The 18,438-nt window shown below is 45.4% G+C and overlaps 4 protein-coding genes and 1 pseudogene across 4 annotated transcripts; 1 reads left to right on the top strand and 4 right to left on the bottom strand.

Annotated features, from left to right (window-relative positions):
* The first annotated feature begins 644 nt into the window (after positions 1-644).
* Positions 645-1,257, top strand: LOC133909814 (uncharacterized). Its single transcript, XM_062352363.1, has one exon. It carries the CDS (start codon positions 771-773, stop codon positions 1,104-1,106), a length of 336 nt encoding a protein of 111 aa, XP_062208347.1. The 5' UTR covers positions 645-770; the 3' UTR covers positions 1,107-1,257.
* Positions 1,258-2,676: 1,419 nt separating this feature from the next.
* On the bottom strand, positions 2,677-3,395 carry LOC133897262 (putative cytochrome c oxidase subunit 5C-4). Its single transcript, XM_062337921.1, has 2 exons — positions 3,234-3,395; positions 2,677-3,122 (listed from the first exon to the last, which is right to left on the bottom strand). Exon 2 carries the CDS (start codon positions 3,069-3,071, stop codon positions 2,835-2,837), a length of 237 nt encoding a protein of 78 aa, XP_062193905.1. The 5' UTR covers positions 3,072-3,122; positions 3,234-3,395; the 3' UTR covers positions 2,677-2,834.
* A 142-nt stretch (positions 3,396-3,537) lies between these two features.
* LOC133897246 (pentatricopeptide repeat-containing protein At1g66345, mitochondrial) lies at positions 3,538-5,730 on the bottom strand. The gene is made up of 2 exons (XM_062337898.1): positions 3,770-5,730; positions 3,538-3,622 (listed from the first exon to the last, which is right to left on the bottom strand). Exon 1 carries the CDS (start codon positions 5,586-5,588, stop codon positions 3,831-3,833), a length of 1,758 nt encoding a protein of 585 aa, XP_062193882.1. The 5' UTR covers positions 5,589-5,730; the 3' UTR covers positions 3,538-3,622; positions 3,770-3,830.
* A 468-nt stretch (positions 5,731-6,198) lies between these two features.
* Positions 6,199-12,353, bottom strand: LOC133897254 (universal stress protein PHOS32-like). Its single transcript, XM_062337909.1, has 4 exons — positions 12,084-12,353; positions 11,756-11,865; positions 11,517-11,635; positions 6,199-6,545 (listed from the first exon to the last, which is right to left on the bottom strand). The coding sequence occupies exons 1-4, from the start codon at positions 12,256-12,258 to the stop codon at positions 6,467-6,469; spliced, it is 483 nt and encodes a 160-aa protein (XP_062193893.1). The 5' UTR covers positions 12,259-12,353; the 3' UTR covers positions 6,199-6,466.
* An 883-nt stretch (positions 12,354-13,236) lies between these two features.
* LOC133897236 (uncharacterized) lies at positions 13,237-18,057 on the bottom strand (annotated as a pseudogene).
* Between the last annotated feature and the right edge of the window lie 381 nt (positions 18,058-18,438).

Raw genomic sequence — 18,438 nt, 5'->3', positions numbered from 1 at the left:
ATATGACAAAGTCCTGCGTGCGCGTCACATGCATGCCATGGGGGCATGGATGCGACACGGATCGCACACGAAGCCTTGCGATGGATGGATCACACACGATGCCAGGCAGCCTCCCCTGCCTGCCGGCGTGGGCAGCCAGCGGCTGGAGCCGGTCGGCGGCAGCATCATGTCGTGGGCGCGCACCGGGGCGGCGGGCCCCGACGTCGCTGAGGTTGCGACCGCGCGCGGCGCTGTTCGGCAGGCAAGCGAACAACAAACAAACGAGGAAGCAAACGGGGCAGAGGCAGCCACAGACGCAGGCAGTCAGCCAGGCAGGCGATCGGCTCGTCGGCTCAATCACTCATGGCGCATTTGTCCGGCGCCCAAGTCAAATCAAGTCACCCTCCTCGCCTCGCCTCTCCTCTCTCCTCTTCTTTGTTCGCGTCGTTCGCTCACATCATTGCCGATTATTACGCACCACCACATGCCAATGCTACGCCATTCTTCTCTCCGAAGAGAAAATTTACTAGCCGTTGAAAAGGTAGATGAAAAATTCATAAAATAAATAAGAGAATTAATAGACGAATAGATATCAGATAAAAGAGATGAACCAAGAAGATAACCCGAATATCTACCCTCGCACGTGGAGTTGCCTTTCCCTTCATCTCCCACTACCGCTCTTCTACTCCTACCTCCTGCTGCTGCTGCTTCTCTCCCCCGCGCGCGCGTTTCTTGTTAGTCAGTTGTCACTGCGCCCGCGCGGCCTTTTCCGGAGCCAATCGGACTCGAACATGAGAGCCAAGTGCCTCAAGATTCTGTTGCTGGTGTCTCTGATCCCTCTGGCGCTCAGGGCGAGCTCGCCTCTCCTCGGCCATGGCGTGCCATCATCGTCTCATCACCAATCCTGGACCAGGAGAAGGAGCACTACCGCTACTGCTACCGGCGTGAGCGTCTCCACTTCGGTGCACAAGGGGTACCATCACCAGACGAGGCACCGGAGGAGGATGGGGAGCAGCCTCGCCGCCTTCGACACGAGGCGGCTCCGGCAGGACGACGGCGACGGCTGGTTTGACGACGAGAAGCGGCTGGCGCCGGTGGGGTCCAACCCGCTGCACAACTTACGATGACGGCGTCGGTGCCGCTGCCTTGCCGGCCGGCTCGTCTCGGTGCATGTAAGTTTGCAAGTCAACAAGAATGCGATGGGATATGATGAGGTTTTGCTGCTCCGGTAACAATAACATATCTCTGCCCTCAACATATGATTTCTTTATATGATTTATGATGAGGTCCGTGTACATACAAATTGAATACTTGAATTGTTCGTCCCATACGTGCGAAGAAACTTATGCATCAGACGCATGCCAGCATTTCCTTCTTCAAGTAGTGATCCATATGCTTTAAACAGTTAAACCATTGCATATTTGCATCTCTGAAGAAACTATAGCAGTTGTCAGATCCTCGTGGAGCTAGAACTTCAGATAGCAGCTTGCACATTCATCACTTTATCAGAAATTGCTAAATTTCCAGTTGCCTGTGTAATCGCGCTTAGGCTATGATTTCAGAAGGCGTGATTTTGCAGAAGACAACATGCTTCTTAGGCTAACTTGCGAAACATAAACATTTTTACTTTTCGGAAATATCTATATCTTAATATTTAAAGGGAAAAAGAGCCACCATATTAACTCTTAAGGTCACGAAATTACTATATTAATTAAAAAAATGATATATATCACTAATTATTATAAACATTTAACGGTCAAGGTTAAACTAAATAGTTTAAACTAAATAGTTGAAACCAAATATGACTAATAAATAGTTAAAATCGAAATTAAAAATTATAAAAAAATAGTGGTTCGATTTTATATGATTTAAAAAGCAAACTATCTAAATAAAAGTCCAAATAAAATAAAATAAATAATAAAATTAGAGTTAGAATAGAAAAAACAAACATCTATATCAAATATAGTCTTAGAAAAAATTAAATATTATTGTGGTAAAATAATTATAAATATAATTAATTAAATATTATCATGACAAGATATTACAGCTAAACTAGTCATGTTATTAACATGAGCTACTTAATTTGTTTAAAAGAAAACTCAGGCGCTCACGTTTGAATGTCAGCAGTACATGCCATGATCACAGACTGGAAAGTACACAGTAGACTTTGCTATTCAGTTTTACTCTGGCACAGAGACGTACATATAGACTGGATGGACTATCTTGGTGAGAATGCATCTCACTGTTCTCTTTTCTCGATTTAATGGATAAACATATGAGACCAATTCCCTAGGTAAATACAGTATGAATTGCACAGCAACTCTTCAGCTTTGCCTAAACTGACGCTGTTAGCGTTTGTTCTTCTTCTACTCAGAAACCCAAAAAGAAAAAAAAAACAGAGAAAAAACATATCAGTGAAGAATTAACATCTCTGTCTTGCCGAGATTCTCCAAATTAAGCTTCTCTTGCAATCATGCTGCCGTCGAATTATCTTGGCATGTCTAAGACAATTGATGTGAAGGGAGGGAACCTAATCGCTGCAACTAAAGACAAGCACTGCAGTACGACACTAGTTACAGTACCAAGTGCCAACCAATACGAAGCCAACAAGGAATCCAAGCTCTCTCTCTGATACTAACATGACAGGTAAAAGTAGCAAGACAGGTAACACATCACACTGTGCCATGACGAACAGAATGACAAAGCAAACCACTATTGATTATCAGAGCACGAGTTAATGACGACATTGTAGCAACAGCCGAACGCTAAACTGGATTGACGCAAAAAGAAAAAAGATACGCATGGTGATTCGCTACGGCTACGAGCTAGCAGCAATGAAGTGTATGCTAGTACCATCAGTCCTCGGCTCCGGGCGGCGGCTCGTCGACGACGACGGTGATCTTGCCCTGGTCGAGAAGGCTGTAGAACTCGCGGGTGCGGCGCTGGTTGCTCCAGTGGTGCAGCTTCCACAGGTATCCGGCGAAGATGCCCAGGCTCAAGCCGTACACGATCTCCCTCAGCACGCTCGGCGGCCGCCTCCCCGTCGCCTTCCTCGCCGCTTGCGTCGCCACCTTGTGCGCAGTCGTCGACATGGCTGGTTCTTGTTCTTGTTGGTAGCCTGTGCGCAGTCGTCAACTCGTGCCCTGACAAGCAAACATCGTCACAAACGTCAGTTTGTTGCGCCCATACTCAGGCGCCAGATTGCAAGCTGCATCGGACGAAGAAGATGTCAGATGACCGGTCGTTCTGATTACCCGCCCGAGCTGCAGGATGTGATGGGAGAACGGATCAGAATATCAGACGACGGCCAAATGTGAGAGCTGCGTTTGGCATTCCGAAGGGGGAAGAAGCTGGAGCCTGGAGCAAACAATACACGGGGAGCGGCATGCAGTGGAGCGCCGTGTCAGCTGAGACGGCGAGCACGTGTCAGAACTGTGCCACGCGTTGCCCGCTCCGCTCCATGTGGCGCTGTTGCGACAACGCGCGGCTGGCCACGCACCCGAGCAACGGTTTACGTGGTGGTTTCAGTCCAAACCAAGCCCAGAACAAGAATTTGAATGAGTTTCAACTTCTAGCTCATACATTAAACATGGAGTACCGAGCCTCTAACACGTTAACGGCATGGAAACTTTTCCTTCTATACCTGTGTGCGCAGCACATACAAATTCAGCTTACAAATGTTAGATGCCTGGACTCTAGACTTTGCAAAGTATATTGTACAGTGAATCTCTTGTCTAAACCTGAAAAGGAATGATAAAGGGTAAGAAGAGAGATGATGTTGAGTAATAACCTTCTTTTTGTTTCCCTTTGCTCCTATACTGTCTAGCTTTTCTGTCCATCAGTTCCCCTCGTCAACAAGGATCATGATCACATGGTGAGCTATTAGGAGAACAAGCATTCTTGACTTTGATCACTCTTCTCACCAACATCATAAAAGTGTCAGCAGAGGGGACAAACTTCTCATTCCCCGTCATCATCTTATCGTACAACCAAAGTGCCCTCTCAGTGTTACCCTTCTCACAGTAACTACTGATCAACATATCGTACAATTCGCTAGTTGGAGCCACTGCTTTCTTCTCCATCACTGTCAAAAACTTCTCAGCTTCCCTTGGATTTCCACACTGGCAAAGGGTCCTGACCAGGGTGGTAAAACCTTCAACACCAGGATTAAGCCCTCTGTGCTCCATCTCATGGTAGATCTTGACAACACCTTGTGCATCACCAACCTTGCCGTATCCATCCATCAGACTCCGGTATGTATCCTGAACAGGAACAATTCCATTGGCCATCACTACCGTCAGCAGGTCGTTCGCCTTGCCGGCCTCTCCTGCATCGCAGAGCGCCTCTAACATCTCATTGCAAGTGTCGATATCGGTCACAAAACCTTCATGGATCATGCTTTCAAAGTACGCCAAGCCCTCCTCCACCTTCCCTTGTCTGAAACACCCAGCAATGAGATGACTGTACGTAGCATCATATGGCTTCAATCCCATGGATATCATTTCTTGGAGCAACTGCACGGCCTTGTCAACACTGCCTTCGTGACAATGAGCTCTGATGAGGCAAGTGTACACGAATGCGTTAAGGCGACAGCCTCGACGAACCATGTCGTCACGCTGCTCGGATGCCGACTTCAGATCACCAATTCGGCAATAGGCGTGCACGATCAGTGAGTAAGCGATGTCGTCGAGCAGAATGTTCCTCTGCAGCATCCTCTTCAGCAGCAAGATCGTCTGCTCCACCCTCGCTTCCTCGATCATCCTCAGCGTGAGTGCCACGTGCGCGACCACGCCTGGGGCGCACTTTGTGCCGTGGATCCTCCCCACGAGCGCCGCCATCCTGGCGAGCTTGCCTTCCCGGCTCAGGACGCCGACGACAAGCTCGACGGTGCTCTGGTTGGCATACACCCGCTTCAGCGTCATAAGCTCGAACACCTCCCAGGCGACACGGAACTCCCCGGCGCGCCGCGCCGCGTGCAGCACGGCGTTGAAGGCGGAGAGGGAGGGAAGCACGCCGCGCTGCGCGAGGTAGCAGCAGGCCTCGAGGGCCTCCTCCGGGAGTCGCAGCCGCGCGTATGCGTGCACCAGGAGGTGGAGGCCGCGGGTCGTCGCGGCCGTACCGCTGTCCTCGTAGGCAGCGAAGAAGGCGCCGAGGAAGCAAGAAGCGGGGGACGAGGAGTGCTTGGAGATGGCGGACTCGAGGATGACGGAGGCGTCGCGGAAGAGCGCGGCGCGGGAGAGGAGGTGGACGAGGAGGCAGTAGGAGCGGAGAGAGTGGGAGGACGACGACGGCGAGGGGCCGGAGGAGGAGGCGGAGGCGGCGGACCAGTGAAAGAAGGTGAGGGCGTTCTTGGCGACGGGCTCGGGGGAAGCGTGTGGGTGCCTGGCGAGGGAGAGGAGAACGGCGTCGACGTGGCCGTGGGGCGCCGCGGCGGCGGAGGCGGGGAAGGCGGCGGAGAGCGCCTCCCAGGTCGCCCTCGGATGGTGTGCGAGGTAGTGGGAGATGTGCTGAGGCGTCGTGGCCGCCGTGCACAGCGCGGAGGCGGGAGCACGGCCGAGGAGGCCGCCGCCGCACCGCGCGACCACGCGGCCGCCGGCGTTCATGGCCATCAAAAGACGGACCACCTCAGCTACGAGGAGTCATCTATTTGGGCCCGAAGGTTCGTGCCAACCGTCCGATCAGATAACGGACGACTCAGAAATGACAGCACATATTACAGTCGTCCCCCTGCCAAATTCAACATCTCAGCGATCTCACCGTCTGCACTCGAGGCCATGGATTTTACCTGATTTTACTTCAAAATTCCTAATTACCAGGCGCCTGGAAATGAGATCAGTGTCTCATGTGATGAACAACGACGTCCGCCAGTGGGGTTAAGGGAGGAGGATGATTTCGGGGGCTTCATTTGTCACCATGCTTATAAGAGCTTCTGTGTGAGAGAGATCAGCTCGATGAAGAAGGCAGGTGCAAGGGCGCCGCCAGCCACAGACGGCAAAAGACGGCCGGTGGGCTACGACAGGGAAGCTTCAAAATGGAGATATTGGCATGGTACGATAGTGGGCGCGGATCCAGTAGCGAGGACACCACCGGAGATGGCTGGAGGCGAGGTAGAGAGGTAAGGCTTGTGAGGAAACTATCACGTGAGAGAGAAGGTGAGCGGGAGATAGAAGATGATACTGATGCCATTGGATTCTCATCTGATGGTCTACGCCAGTCGACTGAACTGAAATATAGCAACTGCTATTTTACTTATTAGCATCGATTTCATAGTTACTAATGGTTTTACAATTACATCAGGCATACAATTTCTTCATATAACAGTGTCAAGACCTGTGCTGTTCAGTCCTGGTTAAGCTGGCCAGCCAGTAACAGCATTGCAGCAGCAAGAGCCACCACATCAGTGCATGTCAAGCACACTTTATTTACCGCATATATACGTATTGTTCTTGCAGTGACTGCTTGTAGACAGTAATAGTGTTCATCAGCTCTACATGTTCTCCTTCACAACTGTGACGGGGCAAGATGCATGGTTCACGATATAGGTGCTCACACTCCCCATCAGAGCCCTGAAGTAACAATAATGGAGGCAGAAAGGGTTAAGCGAGTCAGTTATATAGATATGCGATGTTTAGTCGCACGAGCAACATCAAAGAAAACATCAGAATGAAAATGTGAAGATAAGAGGCTTAAAACACATATCTTTAGATTTGAGAATTGGATCTTTTATAACATCAGAATGAAAACTTGAGGCTTTCCAAGGATGAGATCTTTTATACCCTCTTACTTTTTGTAATTCTTTATTGAGAATTGGATTTGATTATAATCCAATTATTGACACTTGTGAAGATAAGAGTCTTAAAAGACATATTTTTAGATTTGAATCGGCATGGCTGACTCAAGAAGGTTACAAGGGATTTTTGATGAGCAAATTGCTCGAAAGAAAGAACCTCAAGTATAGGACTATTGGAAATAGACGAAAATGTCTCTTAAGCTAAGGGTGAGGAGCTAACTTTGGAAGCCAGATGAAGATGCAGAAAACAAGAGTTGATACAACAAATATAGGTTGTTGAACAAAAAGCTGATATGATCGAACTTAGTCCATATAAATGGAGGGTCATATATCAATTAGAGGTTGAATATAGAATATTTACCATTTTGAGAAAATTCTTTAGCAAGAGAGATTTGGTGAAAAATAGATTTTAAAGGGAGACTCCAATACTGGATTTTTTTCATGGTGTTGCCAATGGCAGTAAAAGAAAGTGTACCATCTTCTCTCTTAAAGATGGTGATAGAATTATTTTTGGGGCAACTAACTTAAAGAAACATATAGATGACTATTATAAACAGTTATTTGGAAGAGATAAGAGAGATGGTTTGACTTTAGCTACAGATATTTGGTATGAATCTGGTGCTTTAACATCTGAGGAAGCAGTTGGTCTGGTACAACCTTTTTCTGCTGATGAGATTGAGAAGGCTATTAAAGAGATGAAATCAAGTTCAACTCCTAGCCCTAATGGCTTCTTAACGGATTTCTACAAATAGTTTCAGGAGCAATTGAAACATGTCTTGATAGAGATGTTTGATTTGTTCTATAGAGGAGAGTTTAACCTTCATGGATTGAACTATGGTCTGATCACTTTGATTTCAAAATTAAAAGAGGCTAACAATATCAGACAATGCAGACATATCTACCTATTGGATGTAGATTATAAGATTTTCACTAAGGTGTGACTGTGAGGCTGTCGGTGTATCGGGAACCAGGGGTCCCTGAGTCCCGAGACCGAGCCGGCCGTCCGCCACGTGTCACCATCCCGCGAGGGGCCAAACAGCCAAGTGCTTGGGAGAGAGTGCTCGGGGCTGCACGTGGTAGCCCCCGAGGACTCGGTTCCCCGAAGGATCTGCTCAAGTGCTCGGGAGAGAGTGCTCGGGGCTGCACGTGGCAGCCCCCGAGGACTCGGTTCCCCGAAGGATCTGCCCAAGTGCTCGGGAGAGAGTGCTCGGGGCTGCACGTGGCAGCCCCTGAGGACTCGGTTCCCCGAAGGGTCCTACAGGAGTGCTCGGGAGAGAGTGCTCGGGGCTGCACGTGGCAGCCCCCGAGCACTTGGTTCCCCGAAGGTTCGCGCAAGATCGCCCGACGACCCGAAGGGTCCCATCGGCGGGGTGTCAGCCAGTCAAATGTCCAATGCCGCATTTAATAGGCACGCGCGGCCTGACATCCTGACATCCTGACATTCTCAGCTGCCCACGCCATAGTGTCGGTCCCTGCCATGCTTTGGCAGGGGGGCGTGGGTCCATTAATTGCACGGGTCCCGTCCCGTATCATCCGGGTACCTCGGGATAACGTTGCCAGGATCAAAGTGTTCCGCCTGCCACCCTGCCCTGACAGAAGAACAAGACAGGGTGGGCGCGCCGGGTGCCTCTGTGGCCGCCCGATGGGCCCTCTCAATGGCGCCGGAGGACGTCCACAGTGGCGGGTGGTCGGATGCGCGCCGCATTTTTCCACCGCCCCTGTCACTTCGCCGAGACGGAATGATGACTCCTTTCTCCATGGCGCCTTGGCACTCGCGCCCCCTCTTTCCCATTCGGGGTAAGCCGAGGTCGGCGTATGTATAAAAGGAAAGGATGGAGAACACATGAAGGCAGACAACAAGGCGACGAAGAAGACACTGAAGACCTGAGACAAAAAACCTGAGACGAAGAACATCACAAGAAAGCTCGAGCAGAGCTAGAGTACGGGAGTCTCAAGCTCTCTGTTAGGCAATACACCCTTGTAACCAGACACATCCTTGAAGAATTTCCTTCAAGGAAGGATATTGCACTCCCACAGGAGTAGGGTGTTACGCCCCCGTGCGGCCCGAACCTGTCTAAACCCCGGTGCATCTATCTCTTTTTTGCACTAGATCGATCATCCCCCACCACCAGCCGTTGCATTTATTTCCGTTTCCATTTATTTCCCCGACGAGCTCGTTCAGGATCATCCCCCCGGCCGAATCTTTAAAAATGGGTCTCTCGGGATCCCTGCGACAGGAGTTCATCCTCCGACAGAGGCTGACTCCACTAACTGACAGAATTATTAGCAAGTCTCAAGCTGCTTTCATCCTTAGGAGGCAGATTTTAGATGGTATTGTCATCTTGCATAAAGTTCTTCATGAGCTGAAAGTTACCCAAAAAACCTAGGATTATTCTGAAACTAAACTTTGAAAAAGCCTATGATAAGGTGATTGGAGCTTTTTAGATGAGATACTAAGAAGGGAAAACTTCTCGGATAAGTGGATTGAATGGACCAAACATGCTGTTGAGGGTGATAGAGTTGGAATTAATATCAATGGTTCTCTTGGATCTTATTTTAGAACTTTCAAAGGGTTAAGACAGGGTAATCCTCTCTCTCCTTTGCTTTTTAACCTACTCGGAGATGCTTTGGATGCAATTCTCAACAATGCTAAAAAGATAGGCTGATAAAAGGCTTAGTGCCTCACTTGTTTCCTACGGGGATTACTCATCTGCAATATGCAGATAATACTATTATTTTTTTTAGAGTTGGATGACCAATCAATCACCTATACAAAATTTTGGTTGTACTGCTTTGAGAGTTTGTCTAGGCTGAAAATCAATTGTGAGAATAGTGAGGTGATTGTGCAGGGTGCACCTGGTCAGGAACAAAAAGGATTTGCTAACATGTTGAACTATAAAGTGGGTGCATTGTCTACAAAGTACTTAGGGATCCTTGTGAGTGATAATCATCTTAGAGTTAGAAAGTTGATGTTTGTAGGGTAGAAGGTTGAAAAGAGAATGAGTATATGGTAGTGTATGTATCTTTTCTCTAGTAGTAAAACTGTTCTGATTGAGTCTTGTTTGAGCTCTATTCCTAATTACACTATGGGGATATATATCTTTTACCTGATGTTGTGCATAAAATATGGATTCTTCGAGATCAAATTTCTTCTGGCATGGTCAGGGTCGGAAGAAGAGGTACCATATAATCAAGTGGGAGGTGTTAACTAGTCTAAAAGAGTTTGATGGACTGGACCTAACTGATACTAAAGTGATGAATATTTGCCTTCTTTCTAAATGGATTGTGAAATTAGAAAGAGGGGATAGTGCTCCAGTTTGTGACCTTTTGAGAAAGAAATATTTAGGAGATGGAGGGTTTTATAGTAGCAGCAAGATTGGAGGTTCCCGGTTCTAGAAAGGTTTGCATTCTATTAAAAGTTTTACAACTTTGGAGCTGATATACATCTTGGGGAATGGAAAAAAATTTAGATTCTGGTTAGATGTTTGGTTGGATTCTTGTCCTTTAAAGATCAAATTCGAGAAGCTATACAAGATCTGTTTTTGACAAGAAGCAACGGTGCACCAAGTGCTTGTACAGGGCTTCACTAATCTCACTTTTAGAAGATCTTTTGGTCCTCGGGAGGTGAAAGAGTGGGAAACCATGATTCCAATCACAAATGGTATATGTTTGTCTGATGAGCCAGTTTCAGTTGTTTGGGCTTTTGAAAATTCTGCGAAGTTCAGTACTTCATCTCTTTATAAGCATCTTACTTTCTCAGGTTGTTAGAGATATGGGTATGTTGGAGATCTGGGAATGTAAGTTTCCCTTGAAGATTAGAATTTTTCTATGGTCTTTACACAAAAATAAGATTCCTCAGCTGATCAGTTGATTAACAAAGGGTGGAAGAGCAGTGAATGGTGCAAACTTTGTGATCTTAGAGAGGCTCAGACCACAATATGTTTCAATGCCTAATTACAAAATTCATTTGGTGTGTCTGCATAGATGTTTTCCATTAGTTTTCTGTGCCAAATTCTCTTGGGACTTTTAGAGAATTGTTTCTTGATTGTAGAAGTTCTAGATAGAATGTTCTTCTTGTTTTTCTTTTAGGTATTATTTGTTGGACTCTCGTTAACGCGTAATGATTTTGTTTTTCAAAATAAAATTTGTCCCTCCCCACAGACAATCATTTATAGGGCAATTTCGTTCATGATGAGGTGGAAGTTACTTGCTAAAGCATCTGATCACGTGAAGATGGAAGCTATTGTTCAGAGAATCAAGATGGAGGTGAATGTACATCAACAACAACACCTAACCGTGAGCCTGCCAGCAGGAATTGGATAATACTGATGCTTCTTGTCTTATTGTCTTTTGGTGATCTTCGGAGGAGAGTTTTGTAGTTTCGTATGTTGACTTTTAGTTCTTATATCTTTTGATGTTACTTAGAGTTACCTAGTATCGGTTTGGGTTAGTTCAAGTTTTCTTGATAGATGATACTCTGGTCATACTATATTGTCGCTATACCTGTACGTTAGGTCTTCCAATGTGGACTATTGTACTTTTATTGTTTTCTATAAAGTAGGGTCATACCTTTGGTCTAAAAGAAGACATCAGAATCAAAGTGCAGAATGATCAAAAGAAGAAAAGATTAGTAGGGTACACAATAGGATCGTAAATATGTCGATGCGATGTTAGGGCAAAGTTCGAACACAATCTCGAGTGCAGGAAGGTTTGAGATCATAAAATTCAGAAATTTGAAGCTGTTTACCTCTTAAGCGTGCTTAGCCCTCTACTTCCGAGGACCAAGCAGTTGAGGGGAACCAGGTCCACTGATTCATGCAGCTTCTTTGCAGGGTCACCATAGAATATTTTTGCGAGGACTTCAATCTGTGATCATGTAGTTTCAATAGCTAAAACAATCAGCTGGCAAACAGCAACCTCAGGAACAGAAAAAGGAACGAGAATTGAGTACTGAAAAGTGCAAATGAAATGGGGAATGACCCGTACCCCTCTCTGATTTGCCACTTGGGTAAGGATCTCAATTGTCTCCTTGTCCGGCGATACACCGTATGTCTTGGTGACATGGGGATCTGAGAACTCTGTCAGGGGGATGAGTGCTGAAATCCAGAAGAACAGTTTCAGAAGCATGACCATGATAGGTTCATATCACCGATGGAAAAATATTCAGGCCCAGCATTCATACTTCATTAGGCTCATCAGTTCAAACTAACCAAGAAGACTAGAGCTAGAATTAGTGTGCTCTATGAATCTTGTGCAGATTAAGTACTCCCAGGGAATTCAAGATGCAGCAAACAATGGAGGAGACGTTACTCACGTGAGCCACTCTGTTCCCAGAGATGAACTGCTCCTTGCTCCTTCTGGTAGGAATTGTTGACATGGATAAGTATGAGTTTATCACCATTTCTGGTAAGGTTCGTTGAAACCCATCTCAGAGCTGCTTTGCTGCATGATGAGAAGTCCACAGCGACTCCAATGTTCCTCCCACCCATGTCGCTCCAAGCAATCGGAAAACAGCTTTCAGTTTCGAAACCAGTATGTCTACGAAAAGGCAATGTTAAGTTGCAGGTATGGTATTGCTCCTGTTGGCCAGGTCCTTAAGTAGATAATTACAGCATGGAAATACAGAACAAAAGCGGGGAGAGAGAATACTGAGGCTACCTTTCCTTTCTTTTTTCAAAATTCCTTTCCCTAGTTGAACGAATGATCTTTCTACCTTTGTTTGCTTTACCGGATTCCTTATCATCACTTCAACACCCCAGGAAACACGTCACACCAACTTGCTGCTACGAATGAAGCTGATGAGTACAAGGACATGCATAGTAAAGATTCATGATGCAAAGCAAAAGGTTGCAAACAGAACAAAGAACATTATTCCAGTTTTTTTCATCCTAATGTCACTGAAATTCCAGATTCTAGTACGTCGATTTACTGAAGAAACATCACCTGCAAGGGGGAGTAGTGATCAAGAGAACAATTCAGTCAGGAATATATTGATTTTGACCAAAAGGGGGAGTATATTGATTTTGACCAAAAGGGGGAGCATCTCAAAAGCCAGTTCAGTCAGGAATAAATCCAAAATGAATTACTGCCTAATCAGATGAAAAGAGAGGCAAGGACTTCAACTAATTGTTCTTTGCAATAATAACATCAATCACAGTTTTCTGTTTCAGGTGGATAATATAGTAATATGCTAGTTCACAACCCTTCGCATGCCACATAAAGAAAAAATGGAGGCACCATGTCTTGTTCATCGTAACAGAAGATATTTTAAATGAACTTATAGCCTTGTGCTTTTTACAGACAAGATGAAGTTCAAGAGAAGCAAATGTGGTAAAACAGAACACAGTTTGATGTTGTTTCACTTGGCCATTGGCAATGTACTGCAAATACACCCAGGTTTGCAGTATACTGCATGACAAGAAGAACCAGACCTTCAAAGTGACCTTGCCTTGCAAAAGTACACCACGTTGAGAAATAGCACTGGATTGCATTATATTATTGAATAATACATTTTTACATCACGGAGCATCAGTACTTTAAAACATTTGGCAGTATAGTTCACCTAGCGAAAATGTCAATATTCTAAGTAGCTACTGTCAGTTAGAAATGATTTAAAATATCTATTGTTCAGCACCAGCTGGTTAACTCGCTGTTCAGAATGACAATATATTGCTACACCCTCTCTTTTCACTTGGCATATGCCACACGATATATCCACCGGCCACCCAGCATTCCGATGAGATGCAGCACTTTTTCGTCCGCTAATTCAACAGTTCCAATAGAAAAGAACTTGTAATCTTCAGTGCCAACTTTTCTTGTATGCACAAACTGCAGAGAAAATACACGAGGTTTAGTTCAGATAACTAGGCAAGTAAAGGAGCATACTTAAAGAGGGAAGAGAATAGAAAGCTGAACAATGCTGTGCATGTGTGTCACTCACTATACACATTACTTTTCACCAATAAAATCCATTTACAAAATTCATGTCTGCAATTAGTATGTTGTACTTCAAACATTGATTCCAAAAAATGGACTCACTAAAATGTAAAACTCAATAAAAGCTTAAAGTTGAAATGCACCTTTACTGTTTTGAAAAAGGTGCAAATGCACTGCTCCAGAAAGCATGGAAAAGAACTGCAAGCATACGTCCCAAAGGAAAACAAAGGAACATAGCACATGAGCCTTAGTCTAATGGTTCTGTCAGTGTAGGGTATGTGTTCGTTGATGTGTCATTTGAGATGGTGTAATTGCAGTGAAACAGCGTGTGGACATTTTATGAAATCATCATTACTACTCAAAATACAGGTGGTCTCAATAGTCACAAACATCCAAAGAATGGGAAAGATCACTCACCATCTCTAGTCCTGAAGTAAATGGAGCAGTTCATGTTTCAACCCAAATATAAACTACACAGGGGCAACATAAAGCATATCCCAGAAATAAAAACTTCGTGATTATCCATCAGGGACAGAACAAGGAGCTTCAAGCTTTCCACATTTCTGCCTAAACTACAGTAAGGACACTGCCTCAAAGACTTATTTACAGAGGTCGGTCCCAAAGGACCCAAAACTTAAAACTGAAAAGCATGAATCCCCAAACTCCCTTTATCCAGCGTCGGGATATAATTAATTGGGGTTCTGGATTGAGAGAGAATCTAAATAGGACCGAAATTTGTCAGGATTGTGATCCTAGGTAGGATTTTTTTTTTGTGTTGATAGGTCAGAATCTTAGAGATATGGGAGGATCACCCCTCAAAAAAATCTTTATTGTAAAGATCATAGGATCTGGAATAGTTTGTAACCATGATCCTGTGTAGGATCAGGAATGGAATGGTCCAACAAGATCCTAAGACAACAATACGGATGGTGATCTTGACAAACTTGATGGGGGTGACCTTACTAGTTAGTTTTTGAGAGAGTGTATCACAAAGTAAAATGAATTTTCTTAATTTCCAGAGTTCATAGTATATTTCAGGGTCATATAAGCGGTGCAAATAAGGTTATGTGAGTGAAAGTTACCATATGAAAAGCGTTTCAGAATCTGAATGAGATGAGACCGACGTAGAACTACTGTGAATCCAATATAAATTGCAGGCATCAACTACACCCCTAAGACCCAAGGGGAAAAAAAAGAGTAAGCATGAAAACTCACCTCCTCCTTCCACACCGCATGATTTTGAACCATCTCCCTATGACGAAGCTGGAACAATGAAACAAATAATGGTATAATAGTTTAAAAGAAAAAACATAGAGTACCCTCCCATGTTGAGCAACACAAATCTGTAGTTGCAAACATATTGACCCATAAGCTAACATAAACATTTGACTAACCTCCTGAAGAAACAAGTATATTGAATAGCGGTTAGGCCTCGAGCAGTAGATGAGAAGCAAAATATTGATGACAAGACCTAACGGGTTCTGCCAACCGGACATAATCAGAAAAACAATCCAACAGGCAGCTGAAGTTTCCTGGCCAAAGGCCACAAGGCGCTAAGCTCATTTTTCACATATCCCAAGGGTGGCCCAGTAATGTCTTTTGATGGTTGTTCTGTGATGCCAAAATTAGAAAAAGAAACACCATGCATTAGGGAAAAATCAAGGGAACATTAACATTTGGGTTCTATCAATGCTCCATAGAAAAAAGCTTTGCAGGTCTTAAGGATAGTTATCAGTGGTAAGCCGGTAACTAGAGAGAAACACATACAACACAAATAAACTAGTATTATGAAACTAGGTAATTGGGATAACTAGATCGCTCAAAACATAATATGCCTCTCTTTATATAGAGGTCCAAAAGTCCTAACTAGGTAAGCTTATAGATAGAAAAGGACTCTAATCAATCCTGAAATCTAATTATTCCAAAACGTAAAAGGAAACTAATTATTCTGAAACCTAAAAGGAAACAAATTCTTTTCTTCCCTAATTATTTTTCTACGCCCATATCATTTTCCCTCCTTGCCATGAAACAGCTCGTCCTCGAGCTGAATTTCTTGTGCCTAAGAATCAACCATTATCATTGTATTGCTATGCAGCCATATCTTCTTCTAATTCCAGAAAATAAATTCCCTTCATTGAACATTGACATAGGTGATCTTTAGAAAATGGCTCTGGACAATTGAAGCATATAACTCTTTTTGCGCAACGATCAACCATCTCATGCGTAGTTAGGCGACGCATGCGTTGTCCAACAGCGGGGGTTGGAGAAGGAACTGGAGGAATTGGAGAGGATTGACAACCTTGTTGACCTTCCAGATGGACTACTGGAGTTAACCTCAAACTTGTTGCTGTTGCGGCTGTTGTTGCTTGTGCCACTGCTGTTGGACGAGATGAGGGCTTAACGAGAGAATCATCGGGCTCTTTAGACAATCGTTGTTAGCATGTGCCAAACTCATGTCTGTTTGCAGATTGGAAGGGAATTGGAGTTCCACATCAGTGCTAAGGGGTTTACCGAGGCCTGAAGTGAACAATTGAATCTGTTGTTCTAGAAGAAGCGGCGTGGTCCGGGTCAAGAAAGACAAAAATTGCTTTTAGTAATCTGCCACAGAACCGGTTCGACGAAGACGAGCTAATTCACCCAAAAAGTTGGTGCGGGTCGACTGTCCAAAGCGCATGTTAACCGATTCTGAAATTTTGCGCCAAGATATTGTTCCTTCATCATGTTTCAGCTGCATGTACCACTGTTGGCCATCACCCGTTAAGTGGTAAGATGTGAACCAAACCTTCTCTTCCTCAATAGTGCGCTGATCCTGAAAAAATTGCTCACATCGGTTGAGCCATGGCAATAGATCTTCTTCGCCGTCGTAGGTCGGGAAGGATAGCTTATGATAGCAAGGAACTCCCCGTTTGTCTTCGCTGTGATCCATGTTAAAGAGGCCAGAATTTCCCTTGTAGCTGTCATCACCGGCCTTGAAGCCTTCACCCATGTTGGGCTTCCCGAAAGAGAGGCGCCCTTCAAAGTTGTCTTGACGGAGCTTGATGGTGGTGAGGTATGTCTTGATGGCGGCCATGTCAGTAGAGAGCTAGCGCAGTATGTCTTCAAGAGTCTTCCGGCGGCAGTTGCAGTGTGGAGCAAAAAAAAAAAAAAAAAACTGCCGGCGGGCAATAAGGCGGCGGCGTGGTGCAACTAGCTGGTGGAGCGGTGGCAGTGGGGGCTAGGATCGGTGTCTTTGATGCCAAGTATTATAAAACTAGATAACTGGGATAACTTAGATCGCCCCCCCCCCCCCCCCCCTTGCGGGCTCTAATCTTTACTTTGATTATTTCTTGCTCGCCGATTACATAATAGGCCTCTCTTTATATAGCAGTCCAAAATCCTAACTAGGAAAGCTTATAGATAGAAGAAGGACTCTAATCAATCCTGAAATCTAACTTGTTCAAAACTTAAAAGGAAACTAATTATTCTGAAACCTAAAAGGAAACTAATTTTTCTTCTTCCCTAATTATTCTAAAACCCGTATCAACTAGATTATAGGACGAGTCAACATGAATAAACTGATATTAAGAATTGAAGTAAATTTTAGTTTGAACCAGGTTTTATGGCAGCTGGTGCACCTTGAACTATGTTTAAGAAACCAGTAAATTTGCACAAATGTTGCAATTTTGCACCATGTTTAAGTCCTAGCCAAATGACCAAGAGTTCCAAAAATATGCTGTTGATGGATTCCATGAACCTTTTTGTATGATGTTCTCACTGAGCTATATTTACATTTTTCCTGTGGAGCTCTGAAAAGGAAACCTTAATTTTAAATTTTCCAATGTATCTGAAGGCAGAATCTCACCTTTTGTAGCAGCAGTAACATTTCCCTGATGAAGCGTCATCGCTAGAATAGTGCTGGCCCCAACTCCTTTGAGCAGATTAAGACCTAAAAGAATACACAAAATCAGTAAGAGTGAGACTGGGTAATTGGTACTCTACGCTAGAACCTCACTCTTCACATGATACTTGAGTTAAAAGCAAGTTAAAATCGGTAGAATAATTTACTCAACGGAAAGGTAAACCACGCTGTTATGTTTCTATCCTGATTGATTCCTGAACGATGATAAACGGCACACTGGAGAGGAGATAAACATAGCACATGGTCGCTGGTCGTAGGGGTTACCTGACAACTGCGGGCGGAGTCCAAGGGCCACTCTCGCTGCGAGGGAAGCCCCTAATTCGGCAGCGCGAGGTTGGAACGCGGGGCTCGAACAGCGCGCGAGAAAACCACGAGCAGGGCTGGAGATGGGAGCGCGGGAGGAGCAGGAGGCAGCGGCGGAGGAGAAGGCCGGGGTGGCGGCGCTAACAGGGCCTCACGCGCCAGCCGCCTCAAGGCCATCGTCGCCTTTCTCTTCTCTTCTCTTCTCTCGGCTAGCGGTGGGCTCGTTTCGTCTTCACGTGCGGGGAGAGGAGGGGAGGAGAAGCAGAGCGGCTCGGGGCAGACGGAGAGTAGACGAAGGCGAAGATGAGGTCGGGTTGGGTTGGGCCGTGCTGACGAGTTCGTTTCGTTCTCGGGTGGATATGGGCCTTTAGGGCCGGCGTGTTGTGCGGGGCCCCGCTGATTTTGGGCCGGCGTATTCTTTCCGGGATTTGATGGGCCGAGATGTTTTCGGATAGGAGATTGGTCTTCGATCTGAGCTGGGCTGGGCTGGGCTGATCTGAGAGCAGGTTCTACCCTCTTGCAGTGGACACGC

The sequence above is a fragment of the Phragmites australis genome, chromosome 2 (assembly GCF_958298935.1).
Source record: "Phragmites australis chromosome 2, lpPhrAust1.1, whole genome shotgun sequence".
Taxonomy (NCBI): domain Eukaryota; kingdom Viridiplantae; phylum Streptophyta; class Magnoliopsida; order Poales; family Poaceae; genus Phragmites; species Phragmites australis.
The sequence above is the reverse complement of the archived record's forward strand: the minus strand, read 5'-3'. Positions and strand labels throughout refer to the sequence as shown.

Bases quoted from the DNA above. Each gene is read 5' to 3' on its own strand.
- LOC133897262 (XM_062337921.1), bottom strand. From the start codon at position 3,071: ATGTCGACGACTGCGCACAAGGTGGCGACGCAAGCGGCGAGGAAGGCG.
- LOC133909814 (XM_062352363.1), top strand. From the start codon at position 771: ATGAGAGCCAAGTGCCTCAAGATTCTGTTGCTGGTGTCTCTGATCCCT.
- LOC133897254 (XM_062337909.1), bottom strand. From the start codon at position 12,258: ATGGGTGGGAGGAACATTGGAGTCGCTGTGGACTTCTCATCATGCAGC. The intron at 11,866-12,083 runs GTGAGTAACGTC...TCTGGATTTCAG, and splicing joins CTGGGAACAGAGTGGCTCAC to CACTCATCCCCCTGACAGAG. The intron at 6,546-11,516 runs GTAAACAGCTTC...TTGTTACTTCAG, and splicing joins GGGCTAAGCACGCTTAAGAG to GGCTCTGATGGGGAGTGTGA.
- LOC133897246 (XM_062337898.1), bottom strand. From the start codon at position 5,588: ATGGCCATGAACGCCGGCGGCCGCGTGGTCGCGCGGTGCGGCGGCGGC.